The 17,516-nt window shown below is 44.4% G+C and overlaps 1 protein-coding gene across 1 annotated transcript; it reads right to left on the bottom strand.

Moving 5' to 3' along the window:
* Nucleotides 1–3,198: 3,198 nt before the first annotated feature.
* Nucleotides 3,199–6,327, bottom strand: LOC106583957 (transmembrane 4 L6 family member 1). Its single transcript, XM_014168670.3, has 5 exons — nt 6,144–6,327; nt 5,762–5,943; nt 4,811–4,882; nt 3,937–4,079; nt 3,199–3,627 (listed from the first exon to the last, which is right to left on the bottom strand). The coding sequence occupies exons 1-5, from the start codon at nt 6,202–6,204 to the stop codon at nt 3,429–3,431; spliced, it is 657 nt and encodes a 218-aa protein (XP_014024145.1). The 5' UTR covers nt 6,205–6,327; the 3' UTR covers nt 3,199–3,428.
* Nucleotides 6,328–17,516: the final 11,189 nt, after the last annotated feature.

The following is a 17,516-nucleotide window of genomic DNA, read 5'->3' as shown; positions in this document are numbered from 1 at the left end:
AGCGACTTAGAAATTGGTGCATTCACCTTATGATATCCAGTGGAACAACCACTTTACAATAGTACATCTATACCTTTTTTTTTGGGGGGGGGGGGGGGGGTTAGAAGGATTACTTTATTACTCCTATCCCAGGTATTCCTATAACATCTACTTGCTAGGTTACTTGCTACTTGTCGATGAGTTTGCATGTAGAAATGTGCCTTGAGGGATGACGTCAAAGCTTGTGACAAGATGTGTAGTCCTGTATAATAGCCACATTAACGACTAATTAAAATGTCATTTTTGGAGGGTGATTGCAGGCGAATATATTGATAAAAGTTACCTTGTCCAAAAGAGATTTGCGTGGTTATCAAAACGTCACGCCAGGGTAAGCCTACACTGATGTAGTTCTAAAATCCCTGACGCAAAAATGAATATTGAAAAAACTATTGAAACCATTTCTGTGTTTTACCGTTAGATTTGATGGGTATTATGAGTCATACTGTTGTACTCAATTGTTGTCTATATTATCTGTGGGGTTTATTTAGTGGGTAGATAACAATACAAATAATTTTGATATTGTTTGTAATTATTTTACCCTATTTTCTTCTAACAGGAAATCCAAATCTGGTTGACTGACATGCTTCCCAGCCTCCAATAGTTAAAATGTTCCTAGTATCTAGTGTTGGTGTTCTAAGTTTGATAATTTTATCATAAAATACACGATTATTTATCCATCTGCTGGACTACACGGGCAACACTGTGGTCAACTAATTCCTTACACATTCATGTTATAATTTCCCAAAACATGACAGGTAAATTAGAGCTGTACTGAATTACTCACTCATCTTCCTTCAGCGTTTTGATGAGGATTGTTTTCCCCAGCTGGACCATAATATCTCTGGATCTCCTTAATTCCAATGAAATATTCCTGTGTGATACAGGACACAGTAGTGGCACACCCCAGTAGAAGGAACAGGATCGCTGGAGAGCTCCCATTTTGGCACAGTCAGAAAACTTTTGGACAGACACACAGCCTATAGATACTGGGGTGATGGGTCCACACAGCCAATCACAGACAGGAAGTGTGACCTCATTGACTTTCATGCAAACACAAAGTGAGACCCCCACACACAAACATCCACTGACCTTTGACCTGGGGATAAAGTCATTACCTACTTACCCCAAATGTAATGTAGTTACATTGTCTATTTTGCTGCTACACACACACACACACACACACACACACACACACACACACACACACACACACACACACACACACACACACACACACACACACACACACACACACACACACACACACACACACACACACACACACACACACACACACACACACACACACCACCGTGTACATCATTCTACCCTTTGTTACTTTGTCTAACCATATCCACAAAGGAAGCTTTATTTCTGACACCAATGGCCAATGTTATCCCACACCTCTTCAATGGCTGTGCGAAGTTGCTGGATATTGGCAGGAACTGGAACACGGTGTTATACACATCGATCCAGAGCATGCTAAACATGCTCAATGGTTGACATGTCTGGTGAGTATGGAAGAACTGGGACATTTTCATCTTCCAGGAATTGTGTACAGATCCTTGCGACATACGGTTATCATGCTGAAACATGAGGCGATGGCGGTGGATAAATGGCATGACAATGGGCCTCAGGATCTCGTCACGGTATCTCTGTGCATTCAAATTTCCATTGATAAAATACAATTGTGTTCGTTGTCAATGTTATGCCTGCCCATACCATAACCCCACCGCGACCATGAGGCACACTGTTCACAACGTTGACATCAGCAAACCACTCGCCCACTCAACACCAAACAAGCAGTTTGCCATCTGCCTTGTACAGTTGAAACCAGGATTCATCTGTGAAGAGCAATTCTCAAACGTGCCAGTGGCCATCGAAGGTGAGCATTTGCCCACTGAAGTCGGTTACAACACCGAACTGCAGTCAGGTCAAGACCCTGGAGAGGACGACGAGCAAGCAGAAGAGCTTCGCTGAGACGTTTCTGACAGTTTGTGCAGAAATGTTTCAGTTGTCCAAACCCACAGTTTCATCAGCTGTCCAGGTGGCTGGTCTCAGACAATCCCGCAGGTGAAGAAGCCGGATGTGGAGGTCCTGGGCTGGCCTCATTACACCTGGTCTGCGATTGTGAGGCCGGTTGGACTTACTTTCAAATTCTCTAAAACGATGTTAGAGGTGGCTTATGGTAGAGAAATTAACATTCAGTTCTCTGGCAACAGCTCTGGTGGACATTTCTGCAGTCAGCATGCCAATTGCACGCTCCCTAAAACCTTGAGACATCTCTGGCATTGTGTTGTGTAACAAAACTGCACAATTTAGAGTGCCATTTTATTGTCCCAAGCACAAGGTGCACCTGTGTAATGATCATGCTTTTTAATTATCTTCTTGATGTGCCACACGTGTCAGGTGGATGGGTTATCTTGGCAAAGGAGAAATGCTGATTAACATGGATGAAAACAAATTTGTGCACAAAATCTGAGATAAATAAGCTTTTTGTGCATATGGAAAATTTCTGGGATCTTTTATTTCAGCTCATGAAACATGGGACCAACACTTTACATGTTGCGTTTATATTTTTGTTCGGTATATTTAGGTTTTCAATAAACATTAGAGACTAAATATAATTTATATGTTTTCAACAATCTAAGCCAACCCTGTTTGTTTTGCCCCATAGTTGCGCAACCCGTCTATCCTTACTCAAATAAGTATCAAAGTATACAGCGTTGACAAATGTATCATCTTTACAAAAAATTATAATCAGAACAATTCAAATGGAAAATAAGTATTTGTTTAAGGCAGCACAAACACTAAAATATATGACAAATGCACTAAATATATAAAATGGCCTTAACAATTTAGCATCTGCGAGACAACAATTTTCAGAAAATGAAAACAGTAATACAAAAGACAAAACTCTCATACAAAAAAATATATACTTTTGTGCTTTAGTAAAATGTAGACTTAAGACATCAAAAATAAAAAATACTGCAGTTCCGGTCTGTATTATACACACATTCATTCAGTGTATTTCTAATACAGCGCTTTGAAATGAATACTATAAATTAACTGAACATTCAGACAGGTATCTCTCCAACATACAGGGATGAGACAGCATTCGCTTATTAATCACACTTTCTGATTAAAAACTGGCTCAGGGACTATGTAGGATACGAGGAGAGGAAGTTGGACTATTGAGATGTGCCCCCAGGAGTGTTTGGAAAGCAATGTTAAACAGATGGCATTGTACACGCTCCTGGCGTGTATCGTATGTGTGTGCATGTGTCTTATGTGTCATCATGTGTATTGCGCATCAATCTTATGTTATATGCATGCGTGCATGTGTGTCAAATTTTATGTCTGTGTCTGTGTCTCATCTATGTGTGTGTTTAGGCATTGAGGGTGTAGTCCTGCTTGTAGCAGCAGGGTCTACAGACAGCTGTCACCAGCCCATTGATGACCTGCAGGACACATATGATGAACTCCAGCCCACTGAGGCCCAGCAGGATGGACATCAGGGTCACGTTCCACTCTACAATACTGACAGGCTGCAGGCACTTAGACCACGAGTCCTTCTCCATAAGGTACCTGTGGACAGACACAGGAAAAGGGAAATTCAATTAAAGTTGTGTATATTGTAGCCTGTATTGCAGTTTGATATTAAATAGAGTTAAGAAGCTGTGACTCACTCGACAGGATGTTATTTCATAACGCACACACACAATAGGAAATGGACACACAACAGAAAATTAACTCCAAATCAAAAACAGAACAACACAGACACACACACTCACAGAGGATTTGTTTCCAATGCATTTTGGCACCTTAAAGAAACCTACATAGCTAGAATATTTCCAGAACAATTAGCATTTCCTGTGAGAAGAGGGTGAAACGAACCTTCCTCCCTCATTGGCGAAGGGATAAGACCATCCCAGAGCAGTGAAGCACTGAGGTCCCTCCAAAATGGCCATGGCTGAGATGATGAAACAGTATCCCGAGCCGGCCAGACCCACTAGAGCTGCCATTACCGACCCACACATCTATATAATACACATACGGTACATTAGTATATAAATATACACACACACAAACTCTCTATCCTTAAAAACAACACACACACACACACACACACACACACACACACACACACACACACACACACACACACACACACACACACACACACACACACACACACACACACACACACACACACACACACACACACACACACACACACACACACCGCGGTTCAAGCCTGCCTGTTCATCCCAGATCAACTGCATAACAATCCCCTTGGGAGTAGTGTGTGGTTGTGTGAGGAAAAATGTTGGCTTATAACTGTTACAAACCAGTTTATACACAGATAAGGTTCAGCTCCTCTCCCTGGCCCAGACGCTTTGTACTCCCTGATGGTGAAGCCTCCTTCACATATCCTTCACATAGTGTACCCCCTAATAGTGTTACAATGGCCCCTTTGTCTGATTAGCTAGGCATAGCCTACATTTCATGAGCCTAATAGCATTAGCTTAGCATAGTCCCTCACAGTGTTAGAATAGTCCTTTGTACCGTCTGTACTTTTATTAATAGGATCAAAGCCTTGTGTAACAAACCAAATAACATCCACTAACCTACTTTGACGGTTTACAAAAAAACAACAAAAACCTGAGCTGAAGAACACATCAAGGCTGACCTGTCACCTTCGCTTTTTGCACAGTAATAGAATCACTGGCTGAAATCACAATAAGTAACCAAAGCATCAGTCCCTCACCATGAAGCTTTCATTCCAACAGCAGCCTGTACAACTCCCCAGGCTGATGAACACTCCAGCAGGCAGGAACATCTACAGAGACACACAATGGGGAGATCTCAGGGTCTGTCACAGTATGATATTTCAGTGTATACCATCTATATAAAACAATATCCTCAAGACTGCTCTGTGTTGATTTTAATTACATTGAGTGCATCTAAAGTGTCAGTCTTGCCCAGTATCTCACTGCGAAATGTGGACCACAATGTAAATAAGCCTGCAGGCTTTATCGTGTTTTTATCTTCAATAATTTTTTTGTGTATGCGATGTTGTCTCTGGCTGGAGCAGCCTGCAACATTTAATTATCTCATCAATTCAATCAATCAAGAGCTCTGTGGTTGTAGCACTGTACTGTACAACCATCCCTAATTGCAAAAATATGGTCCATAGAGCAGTTTCATAAAATGGTGGCTAATTCCTACAATATGTTTCTGGAAGAATACTCCAAAATAAGAAAATAAAACTCCTGGGGTAGCATGTCGGAGGAAGAGCTGACAAGTGTTTTCCTTTGTCTCCTATATTATCTCCACAGTAAGGAAAACAGCCATGAGGCAAGTCACCATTGTCAGAAAGGTAAACACACACACACACACATACAGGATACAGATTAGCCACACACTCAAACTGCCCTCTTCCAAAAACAGCACAAGATAAATTCATTGTCACTGTTTGCACCTGTGTCAGATTACCAGCTGTTATTATCAGAAAGGAAATACAAGACAAAAATAACATATATACACAACACTAACTGTTACAAGACCAACTGTTTTGACCCTGAAAGTTCTCTTTATATTTATATTTTAATCTACCATTCATTCCCTGAACAGCATGTAAATCTGACCCATAAACCATCAACTCAATAATACTACTGTAGCCTGTGTAGTAACAATAGAGTGACATATAGCTACTCACCAACACACCTCCCCCTCCGATTCCCATCATGAACCAGATCAGCCTGGACAGTCTCTCCTGTTGGACATATTGGATCTCTCCTCCAGGGAAGAACAGCAGGATGTTGGCCATGATACAGCACACAGCCAGGGGCAGAAGGGCAAAGCCCAGCGACCGCGCAAAACCCATGGAGCACATCGGCCCTACCACACAGGATGAGGAGGAATGGAGAGAGAGAAGTAGAGGTGTGGAGCACCAGAGAGGAGTGGAGCGGTATCACCAGGGAGAGAGGAATGGAGAGTAAGAATGGAGAGAGCGAGAGAGAGAGAGAGAGAGAGAGAGAGAGATGAAGGTCTGGGGTCTGTTCACAGCTGTAATCAAGGAAGGAAACTGAATGGTTTACCTAGTGTGTAGGGTTTTAGCTGAACCCTCCACCTCCTGTCAGTCACACTGAGGCTGATCATGCCACCAGTTCCGTTTTACGGCGAGGGGCTGAGTGGAGGGGTTGCCACAGGAAGAGTGAGAGGTGAGTGTCTTGAGCCCTAACCAATCCCTCAGGGCCTGCAAGTGATTCAGCCAGAAAAACGGTGACAAATCCCTCAGGAAATGAGAGGGGAGGGGTGATGAGAGAGCGAGAGAGAGGGAGGGCAAGAAAGAAAGAGAGAGGGGGGAGGGACAGAAAGAGAGGGCGCGAGTAAGAAAGACAGACACATACACATAGTGATAGAGAGTATGTGTGTCTATTTTCCACACCCACCCCAATCTGAGAGGCAGTGGTAGTTGGGCTGGGCAGCTGGGCCCCAGACTGCATTCAAAACCTGCTACTTCAGAGACAAAAGAGTCTCTTTCCATGTTTTGTGAAATATCTGCACAAAAATGTTCTGGATTACATTGCACTCAACATCCACCCTTCCTTATGAGCCTACTCCCCTACAGCAGGGGCAGCAAACAACCTGGCAACGTTAACCAACAAGTCAACTGACCATCACAAAGAATGTACAGTGCATTTGAAAAGTATTCAAACCCCTTGACTTTTACCACATTTTGTTACGTTACAGCTTATTCTAAAATGGATCAAATAAAAAAAAATCTGCATCAATGTACACACAATACCCCATAATGACAATGTGAAAACAAGTTTTTAGAAATGTTTGCAAATGTATTACAAATAAAAAACAGAAATACCTTATCTACAAAAGTATTCAGACCCGTTCATATGAGACTTGAAATTGAGCTCAGGTGCATCCTGTTTTCATTGATCATCCTTGAGATGTTTCTACAACTTGATTGGAGTCCACCTGTGGTAAATTCAATTGATTGGACATGATTTGGAAAGGCACAAACCTGTCTATATATAAGGTCCCACAGTTGACAGTGCATGTCAGAGCAAAAACCAAGCCATGAGGATGAAGGAATTGTCCGTAGAGCTCGGACACAGGATTGTGTAGAGGCACAGATATGGGTAAGGGTATCAAAACATTTCTGCACATCCCCAAGAGCAAAGTGGCCTCCATCATTCTTAGATTGAAGAAGTTTGAAACCACCAACACTCTTCCTTGAGCTGGTCGCCCGGCCAAACTGAGCAATCGGGGGAGAAGTGCCTTGGTCAGGGAGGTGACCAAGAACCCGATGGTAACTTTGACTCAGTTCCAGAGTTCCTCTGTGGAGATTCCCCTTCCAGAATGACAACCATCTCTGCAGCACTCGACCAATCAGGCCTTTATGGTAGATCGGCCAGACAGAAGCCACTCCTCAGAAAAAGGCACATAACAACCTGCTTAGAGTTTGCCAAAAGGTACCTAAAGGACTCTCAGACCATGAGAAACAAGATTCCCTGGTCTGATAAAACCAAGATTGAACTCTTTGGCCAGAATGCCAAGCATCACGTCTGGAAGACACCTGGCACCATCCCTACGCTGAAGCATGGTGGTGGCAGCATCATGCTGTGGGGATGTTTTTCAGTGGCAGGGACTGGGGGACTAGTCAGGATTGAGGGAAAGATGAACGGAGCAAAGTACAGAGAGATCCTTGATGAAAACCTGCTCTAGAGCGCTCAGGACCTCAGACTGGGGCGAAGGTTCACCTTCCAATAGGACAATGACCCTAAGCACACAGCCAAGACAATGCAGGAGGGGCTTCGGTACAAGTCTCTGAATGTCCTTGAGTGGCCCAGCCAGCGCTCCGACTTGAATGCGATCTAACATCTCTGGAGAGACCTGAAAATAGCTGTAAGCGACGCTCCCCATCCAACCCAGCTTGAGAGGATCTGCAGAGAAGAATGGGAGAATCTCCCCAAATAGAGGTGTGCCAAGCCTACAGCGTCATACCCAAGAATACTCGAGGCTGTAATCGCTGCCAAAGCTGCTTCAACAAAGTACTGAGTAAAGAGTCTGAATACTTAAGTAAATATGATATTTCAGTTTTTAATATTTTATAAATTTGTAAAAATGTATAGAAACCTGATTTTGCTTTGTCATTATGGGGTATTATGTTTAGATTAATGAGAGGGAAAAAAACTAAATGTGGAAAAAGTCAAGGGGTCTGAGTTCTTCCGAATGCACTGTATGATCAGTATATATGAAGGTATGACAAGAGTATTTGTTAGTGTGTCAAATAAGACTTGGGTTTTATTTTGTAAAAGCAGATAGTTCTAACCCTAGACAGACATTTTAAACCAAAAACCATTCCTCCAAATCAGACCCATGGCAGATGTTGTGCGTTATCAGGTTGTGACATTGAGTTTATTGGCAGGTGTGGTCTACCTGAGCCATCAATTCTCTCCTATTAGCACTGACTTTGCTGATAACTACTTTGAGGGAAAATGTACTTGCTACGACTGATATGTGGTGGTCTCAACTAGCTATTTTAAAATGAATGCACTAAGTCGTTCTGGATAAGAGCGTCTGCTAAATTACTAAAATGTAAATGTAAAATATCAACAGAAGAGACAAGACTATACTAACCCATCCTCACAGACCTACAGTAACACAGAAACAGTCTATCTGGAAGATCAGTCATTTTACTCAGTTACAACCTCATTCTTGGGTGACCTAAATTATGATTGGGAAATGCAGGCTTCAGACAATCTTTATTTGCATTTTTTTAAATGTCATACAATTATAAAGACAAAATATATATATATATATATATATATATATATATATATAATAATAATATAAAGATAACAAGATAAAGTACATTACATATAAATAATAAAACCAAATCAAATACCAAATAGCAGCAGGTACAATTATCAGCAGGAAATGCAGTTAATGTACAGTTGGCATTATAAATTGGAGACAGATAGCAGCAGATACAATATCAGAAGACGGTTACATTTTCAGAGCTTTTAGGATCAACTAGTACAATTATTGTTATTTTGTCATTTCTTTCCCTTTCCCTCTCTTTCTATGAAACAAGAGTACCTTTTAAAAGTTTTTCCAATAAAGGACAGTAAAGAAGACCATACTTTCAAGAATGTGGGACCGCGATTCTGCCAGTCCATTGTGAACTTGTTTTAACCACAATTGAAAAGCGGATGGGTTTTCATTTTTACAACACAAAAATAATTTATTTGCAAAGTATGAAATAGTTATCAGCAACCTTGTCTTGTCTGAGTCAAGCATAATATTTGGCATGTGATTAAGGAGGTAAAGGCTTGGGGATTGTACCAATTATGGAAAATTATAATTATATCTATTTTGTGAAGTGCACCAGCCCCTCCTGCATCAAAGCACCCCCTCAACATGATGCTGCCACCCCCGTGCTTCACGGGTTGGGATGGAGTTCTTCGGTTTGCAAGCCTCCCCCTTTTTCCTCCAAACATAACGATGGTCATTATGGCCAAACAGTTCTAATTTTGTTTCATCAGACCAGAGGACATTTCTTCAAAAAGTACGATCTTTGTCCCCATGTGCAGTTGCAGACCGTAGTCTGGGTTTTTTATGACGGTTTTAGAGCAGTGGCTTCTTCCTTGCTGAGCGGCCTTTCAGGTTATGTCGATATAGGACTCGTTTTACTGTGGATATAGATACTTTTGTACCTGCTTCCTCCAGCATCTTCACAAGGTCCTTTGCTGTTGTTCTGGGATTGATTTGCACTTTTCACACCAAAGTACGTTTATCTCAAGGAGACAGAACGCGTCTCCTTCCTGAACGGTATGACGTCTGCGTGGTCCAATGGTGTTTATACTTGTGTACTATTGTTTGTACAGATGAACATGGCACCATCAGGTGTTTGGAAATTGCTCCCAAGGATGAGGTCTTGGCTGATATCTTTTGATTTTTCCATGATGTCAAGCAAAGAGTCATTGAGTTTGAAGGTAGGCCTTGAAATACATCCACAGGTACACCTCCAATTGTCTCAAATGATGTCAATTACCCTATCAGAAGCTCCTAAAGCCATGACATAATTTTCTGGAATTTTCCAAGCTGTTTAAAGCCACAGTGTATGTAAACTTCTGACCCACTGGAATTGTGATACAGTGAACTATAAGTGAAACAATAAGTCTGTAAACAATTGTTGGAAAAATTACTTGTGTCATGCACAAAGTAGATGTCCTAATTGACTTGCCAAAACTATAGTTTGTTAACAAGAAATGTATGGAGTGGTTGAAAAACGTGTTTTAATGACTCCAACCTAAGTGCATGTAAACTTCCGACTTCAACTGTACGTGAGAATGCTACTCATTGACTACAGCTCAGCATTCAACACCATAGTGCCCTCAAAGCTCATCACTAAGCTAAGGACCCGGGAACTAAACACCTCCCTCTGCAACTGGACCCCGGACTTCCTGACAGGCTGCCCCTAGGTGGTAAGGGTAGGTAACAACATATTGGTCACGCTGATCCTCAACACAGGGGCCCCTCAGGGGTGCGTGCTCAGTCGCCTCCTGTACTCCCTGCTCACCAATGACTGCATGGCCAGGCACGACTACAACACCATCATTAAGTCTGCAGACAACACAACAGTGGTAGGCCTGATCACCGACAACGACGAGACAGCCTATAGGGAGGTCAGAGTCCCGGCCATCTGGTGCCAGGATAACAACCTTCCCCTCAACGTGATCAAGACAAAGGAGATGATTGTGGACTACAGGAAAAGGACGACCAAGCACGCCCCCATTCTCATTGACAGGGCTGTAGCGGAGCAGGTTGAGAGCTTCAAGTTCCTTCGTGTCCACACCACCAACAAACTATCATGGTCCAAACACACCAAGAGAGTCGTGAAGAGGGCTCGACAAAGCCTTTTCCCCCTCAGGAAACTAAAAAGATTTGGCATGGGTCCTCAGATCTGTAAAAAGTTCTACAGCTGCACCATCGAGAGCATCCTGAAGGTTGCATCACTGCCTGGTATTGCAACTGCTTGGCCTCCGACCGCAAGGCACTACAGAGAGTAATGTGTACGGCCCAGTACATCACTGGGTCCAAGCTTCCTGACATCCAGGACCCCTATACCAGGAGGTGTCAGAGGAAAGCCCTAAAAATTATCAAAGACCCCAGCCACCCTAGTCATAGACTGTTCTCTCTGCTACAGCACGTCAAGCGGTACCGGAGCATCAAGTCTAGGCTTCTTAACAGCTTCTACCCCCAAGCCATAAGACTCCTGAACAGCTAATTAAATGGCTACCCAGACTATTTGCATTGTCTCCCCCCCACCCCCTCTTTTACGCTGCTGCTACTCTCTGTTTATTATCTATGCATGGTCACTTTAACTCTACCTACATATATATATATACATATTACATAGTACCCCCTGTATATAGCCTCGCTACTGTTATGTTACTGCTGCTCTTTAATTATGTTTTACCTTGTGTAAAATTTGATTTGATAATAACCCAAACCCAATATATAGGTCACTGGGTCTTAAGAGTAACCATGTTATGTGTTTACTAGCTAGGGACTGTACAATAGGCCTACTACACGCATGTTGTAATGAGCGATGCAGGAATGCGTTAGAATGGAAAGAACATGATAAAGTGTTATGTAGTCTAGTGATCCTGGATTAACCCCAACCAGCCCTAATCTGACATAACACATGTTAGCTGGACTCGCTAACGAGCCACAACTGTAATTAGTGAAAACAGTGTTAGGTTTGCATGCTTTTCTCCCACAGGAATACAGCGTTTCATTCTTTAATTAGCTGACTAACATATTATAGGGGATTTGAGGCTGTGTACCAGGGGTTGCCTGTTGTAAGGCGATAAAACAGAGGACAAAATCCAATCCACTGACTGAGGGCCACAGGTTTGAGATGTTGGGTTGTTGTTGATGTAGTGGGGATTCTATGGGCGTGTAACGATCGTCGTCGGGTGACGAGGAAGCGGACCAAAACGCAGCTGGGAGCGAACACATGTTTATTCTTTTACACTGAAATAAACACGTACACAAAATCAAGAAAATGCCGATACGTTAGCTGCTCAAAATCAGAGACAACACCCCACAAACAGCGTGGGGGAAAAAGGAACTTAAATGTGATCCCAATCAGAGACAACTAGCTACAGCTGTCTCTGATTGGGAATCGACAGAACCTAACATAGAAATCACCCACATAGAGCTAACACAAGGCTATAACACAAACATAGAAAGAAAACCAAGGAAAAATACCCAACATGACACACCCTGACCCAAAATACCCGAGTTCACCTGGTCAGGGCGTGACAGGGCGTAGATTCACTGCTCATGGATGCACTCATGCAAGAAAACCAAATGATAATTAATGAAACTAGTCTTGTACTGTCTCTACACAATAATGACATAGTGTGTGTGTGTGTGTGTTTAATAAACCACAGAGTTAAACACAGGTAGCATTTCACACATAACCTTGGCATTTGTTCCTCTTTTCTGTGGTTCGGGGTAATATTAAGGCGTGTACCCGTCTCTAAAAATAGACAGAGATAAAACACACAGTGTTGTTTCGCACCCACCCTACTGTACTTCTGTATAGTCTGCCTGCTTAATGAGTCCTGCCTGCTGAATGAGTTTGTTACTCTATCTTGTTATGATACTTTCCTCACAGAGTTATTGGGTCACTGACATTTCTTTTAAATCAATTCAGGAAAGGAATAGAAATTCTAACTCAAGTATTAGAAAAAAAAACTAAAATTTTGATTTTAAATGGAAATGGAATTGGCCCCCAACCCTGGGCTATAATAAAAGCCCAAGCCTGAGCCTTCAGTAGCGAGTGCAAGGAGCATGGAGTCCCTTATGGGTTTGACTGAGGGGAATCGTACAATAATCACAATCAAACAATCATACAATAATAGAAAGACCTGTTTATTTTATTTTATTTCACCTTTATTTAACCAGGTAGGCTAGTTGAGAACAAATTCTCATTTGCAACTGCGACCTGGCCAAGATAAAGCATAGCAATTCGACACATACAACAACATAGAGTTACACATGGAATAAACAAAACATACAGTCAATAATACAGTAGAACAAAAGAAAACAAAAAGTCTATATACAGTGAGTGCAAATGAGGTAAGATAAGGGAGTTAAGGCAATAAAAAGGCCATGGTGGCAAAGTAACTACAATATAGCAATTAAATACTGGAATGGTAGATGTGCAGAAGATGAATGTGCAAGTAGGGATACTGGGGTGCAAAGGAGCAAGATAAATAAATAAATACAGTATGGGGATGAGGTAGGTAGATAGATAGGCTGTTTACAGATGGGCTGCTTACAGATGGGCTATGTACAGGTGCAGTGATCTGTGAGCTGCTCTGACAACTGGTGCTTAAAGCTAGTGAGGGAGATATGAGTCTCCAGCTTCAGAGATTTTTGCAGTTCGTTTCAGTCATTGGCAGCAGAGAACTGGAAGGAAAGACGACCAAAGGAGGAATTGGCTTTGGGGGTGACCATTGAGATATACCTGCTGGAGCGCGTGCTACGAGTGGGTGCTGCTATGGTGACCAGTGAGCTGAGATAAGGCGGGGCTTTACCTAGCAGAGACTTGTAGATAACCTGTAGCCAGTGGGTTTGGCAACAACTATAAAGCGAGGGCCAACCAACGAGAGCGTACAGTGAGGGAAAAAAGTATTTGATCCCCTGCTGATTTTGTACGTTTGCCCACTGACAAAGAAATGATCAGTCTATAATTTTAATGGTAGGTTTATTTGAACAGTGAGAGACAGAATTAAAAAAAAATCCAGAAAAATGCATGTCAAAAATGTTATAAATTGATTTGCATTTTAATGAGGGAAATAAGTATTTGACCCCCTCTCAATCAGAAAGATTTCTGGCTCCCAGGTGTCTTTTATACAGGTAACGAGCTGAGATTAGGAGCACACTCTTAAAGGGAGTGCTCATAATCTCAGTTTGTCACCTGTATAAAAGACACCTGTCCACAGAAGCAATCAATCAATCAGATTCCAAACTCTCCACCATGACCAAGACCAAAGAGCTCTCCAAGGATGTCAGGGACAAGACCTACACAAGGCTGGAATGGGCTACAAGACCATCGCCAAGTAGCTTGGTGAGAAGGTGACAACAGTCGGTGCGATTATTTGCAAATGGAAGAAACACAAAAGAACTGTCAACCTCCCTCGGCCTGGGGCTCCATGCAAGATCTCACCTCGTGGAGTTGCAATGATCATGAGAACGGTGAGGAATCAGCCCAGAACTACACAGGAGGATCTTGTCAATGATCTCAAGGCAGCTGGGACCATAGTCACCAAGAAAACAATTGGTAACACACTACGCCGTGAAGGACTGAAATCCTGCAGCACCCGCAAGGTCCCCCTGCTCAAGAAAGCACATATACATGCCCATCTGAAGTTTGCCAATGAACATCTGAATGATTCAGAGGACAACTGGGTGAAAGTGTTGTGGTCCGATGAGACCAAAATGGAGCTCTTCGGCATCAACTCAACTCGCCGTGTTTGGAGGAAGAGGAATGCTGCCTATGACCCCAAGAACACCATCCCCACCGTCAAAAATGGAGGTGGAAACATTATGCTTTGGCGGTGTTTTTCTGCTAAGGGGACAGGACAACTTCACTGCATCAAAGGGACGATAGACGGGGCCATGTACCGTCAAATCTTGGGTGAGAACCTCCTTCCCTCAGCCAGGGCATTGAAAATGGGTTGTGGATGGGTATTCCAGCATGACAATGACCCAAAACACACAGCCAAGGCAACAAAGGAATGGCTCAAAAAGAAGCACATTAAGGTCCTGGAGTGGCCTAGCCAGTAATCTGTTTGTTAACTTGGCTTTCGAAGACCTTAGAAAGACAGGGTAGGATAGATATAGGTCTGTAGCAGTTTGGGTCTAGAGTGTCACCCCCTTTGAAGAGGGGGATGACCGCGGCAGCTTTCCAATCTTTGGGAATCTCAGACGATACGAAAGAGAGTTTGAACAGGCTAGTAATAGGGGTTGCAACAATTTCGGCAGATAATTTTAGAAAGAGAGGGTCCAGATTGTCTAGCCCGGATGATTTGTAGAGGTCCAGATTTTGCAGCTCTTTCAGAACATCAGCTATCTGGATTTGGGTGAAGGAGAAATGCTGGGGGCTTTGGCGGGTTGCTGTGGAGGGTGCCGGGCAGTTGACCGGGGTAGGGGTAGCCAGGTGGAAAGCATGGCCAGCCGTAGAGAAATGCTTATTGAAATTCTCAATTATAGTGGATTTATCAGTGAAAACAGTGTTTCCCTAGCCTCAGAGCAGTGGGCAGCTGGGAGGAGGTGCTCTTATTCTCCATGGACTTTACAGTGTCCCAGAACTTTTTTGAGTTAGTACTACAGGATGCAAATTTCTGTTTGAAAAAGCTAGCCTTAGCTTTCCTAACTGCCTGTGTATATTTGTTCCTAACTTCCCTGAAAAGTTGCATATCACGGGGGCTATTTGATGCTAATGCAGAACGCCACAGGATATTTTTGTGCTGGTCAAGGGCAGACAGGTCTGGAGTGAACCAAGGACTATATCTATTCCTAGGACTACATTTTTTGAATGGGGCATGCTTATTTAAGATGGTGAGGAAGGCACTTTTAAAGAATAGCCAGGCATCATCTACTGACGGGATGAGGTCAATGTCATTCCAGGATACCCCGGCCAGGTCGATTAGAAAGGCCTGCTCGCAGAAGTGTTTTAGGGAGCGGTTGACAGTGATGAGGGGTGGTCGTTTGGTCGCAGACCCATTACAGATGCAGGCAATGAGGCAGTGATCGCTGAGATCTTTATTGAAAACAGCAGAGGTGTATTTGGAGGGCGAGTTAGTTAGGATGACATCTATGAGGGTGTCCGTGTTTACGGATTTGGGGTTGTACCTGGTAGGTTCATTGATAATTTGTGTGAGATTGAGGGCATCAAGCTTAGATTGTAGGATGGCCGGGGTGTTAAACATGTCCCAGTTTAGGTCACCTAGTAGCACGAGCTCAGAAGATCGATGGGGGGCAATCAATTCACATATGGTATCGAGGGCACAGCTGGGGGCAGAGGGAGGTCTATAGCAAGCAGCAACAGTGAGAGACTTGTTTCTGGGAATGGGAATTTTTAGAAGTAGAAGCACGAATTGTTTGGGTACTGTCACAAAAAATGTCGTATTCGTCACAGAAAATGTCGTACTGGAGAGAAGAGGACCAAGACGCAGCGGGAATATGGATACTCATATTTTAATTACCAAAAAAGGAGTAAAGCATCCACTTGACAAAACAATAAAGATGACAACAGCAACAGTTCTGCAGGCTATTAAACGCAGTGCAAAAACAACTACCCACAACCCCAAAGAAAAACACACACACCTATATAGGACTTCCAATCAAAGGCAACTCAACACACCTGCCTTCAATTGGAAGTCCCAATCACCAACACAAACATTCACACACACAAAACTGCCACGTCCTGACCCCAAAACTAATACAATAGCTCCATCTGCTGGTCAGGACGTGACAGTACCCCCCCCCTCAAGGTGCAGACCCCGGAATGCACCTACCAACAGAAAACACCAACAAAAAAAATCCCCAATAAAACCCATTAAACAATAACCCCTAAACAATAAGGGAGGGAAGGGAGGGTGGCTGCCGTCAACGACGGCACTGTGCTACACCCTCCCTCCCCAACCCACCTATCCTGGAGGTGGCTCAGGTGCAGGACGTGGACCTCGCTCCACCTTCGGCGTCGCCCACTTCGGTGGCGCCGCTAGCTGCGCCGGGCAGATGGGCCACTCGGGCTGGGCCGGAGGACAGGAGGGCCACTCGGGCTGGGCCGGAGGACAGGAGGGCCACTCGGGCTGGGCCGGAGGACAGGAGGGCCACTCGGGCTGGGCCGGAGGACAGGAGGGCCCCTCGGGCTGGGCCGGAGGACAGGAGGACCCCTCGGGCTGGGCCGGAGGACAGGAGGGCCACTCGGGCTGGGCCGGAGGACAGGAGGGCCACTCGGGCTGGGCCGGAGGACAGGAGGGCCACTCGGGCTGGGCCGGAGGACAGTCGGGCCCCTCGGGCGGCTCCGGGCAGTCGGGCCCCCGGCGGCTCGGGCGTCGGGCGGCTCCGGGCAGTCGGGCGGCCGGCGTCGGGCGTCGGGCCGGGCGGCTCCGGGCAGTCGGGCCGCTCTGGCGGCTCCGGGCAGTCGGGCCGCTCTGGCGGCTCCTGACTGGCGGGCGGCTCTGGCGGCTCCTGACTGGCGGGCGGCTCTGGCGACTCCTGACTGGCGGGCGGCTCTGGCGACTCCTGACTGGCGGGCGGCTCTGGCGACTCTTGACTGGCGGGCGGCTCTGGCGACTCTTGACTGGCGGGCGGCTCTGGCGACTCTTGACTGGCGGGCGGCTCTGGCGACTCTTGACTGG

The sequence above is a fragment of the Salmo salar genome, chromosome 23 (assembly GCF_965601325.2).
Source record: "Salmo salar chromosome 23, fSalSal1, whole genome shotgun sequence".
Classification (NCBI taxonomy): Eukaryota; Metazoa; Chordata; class Actinopteri; order Salmoniformes; family Salmonidae; genus Salmo; species Salmo salar.
This window is presented reverse-complemented; position numbering and strand designations above follow the sequence as displayed.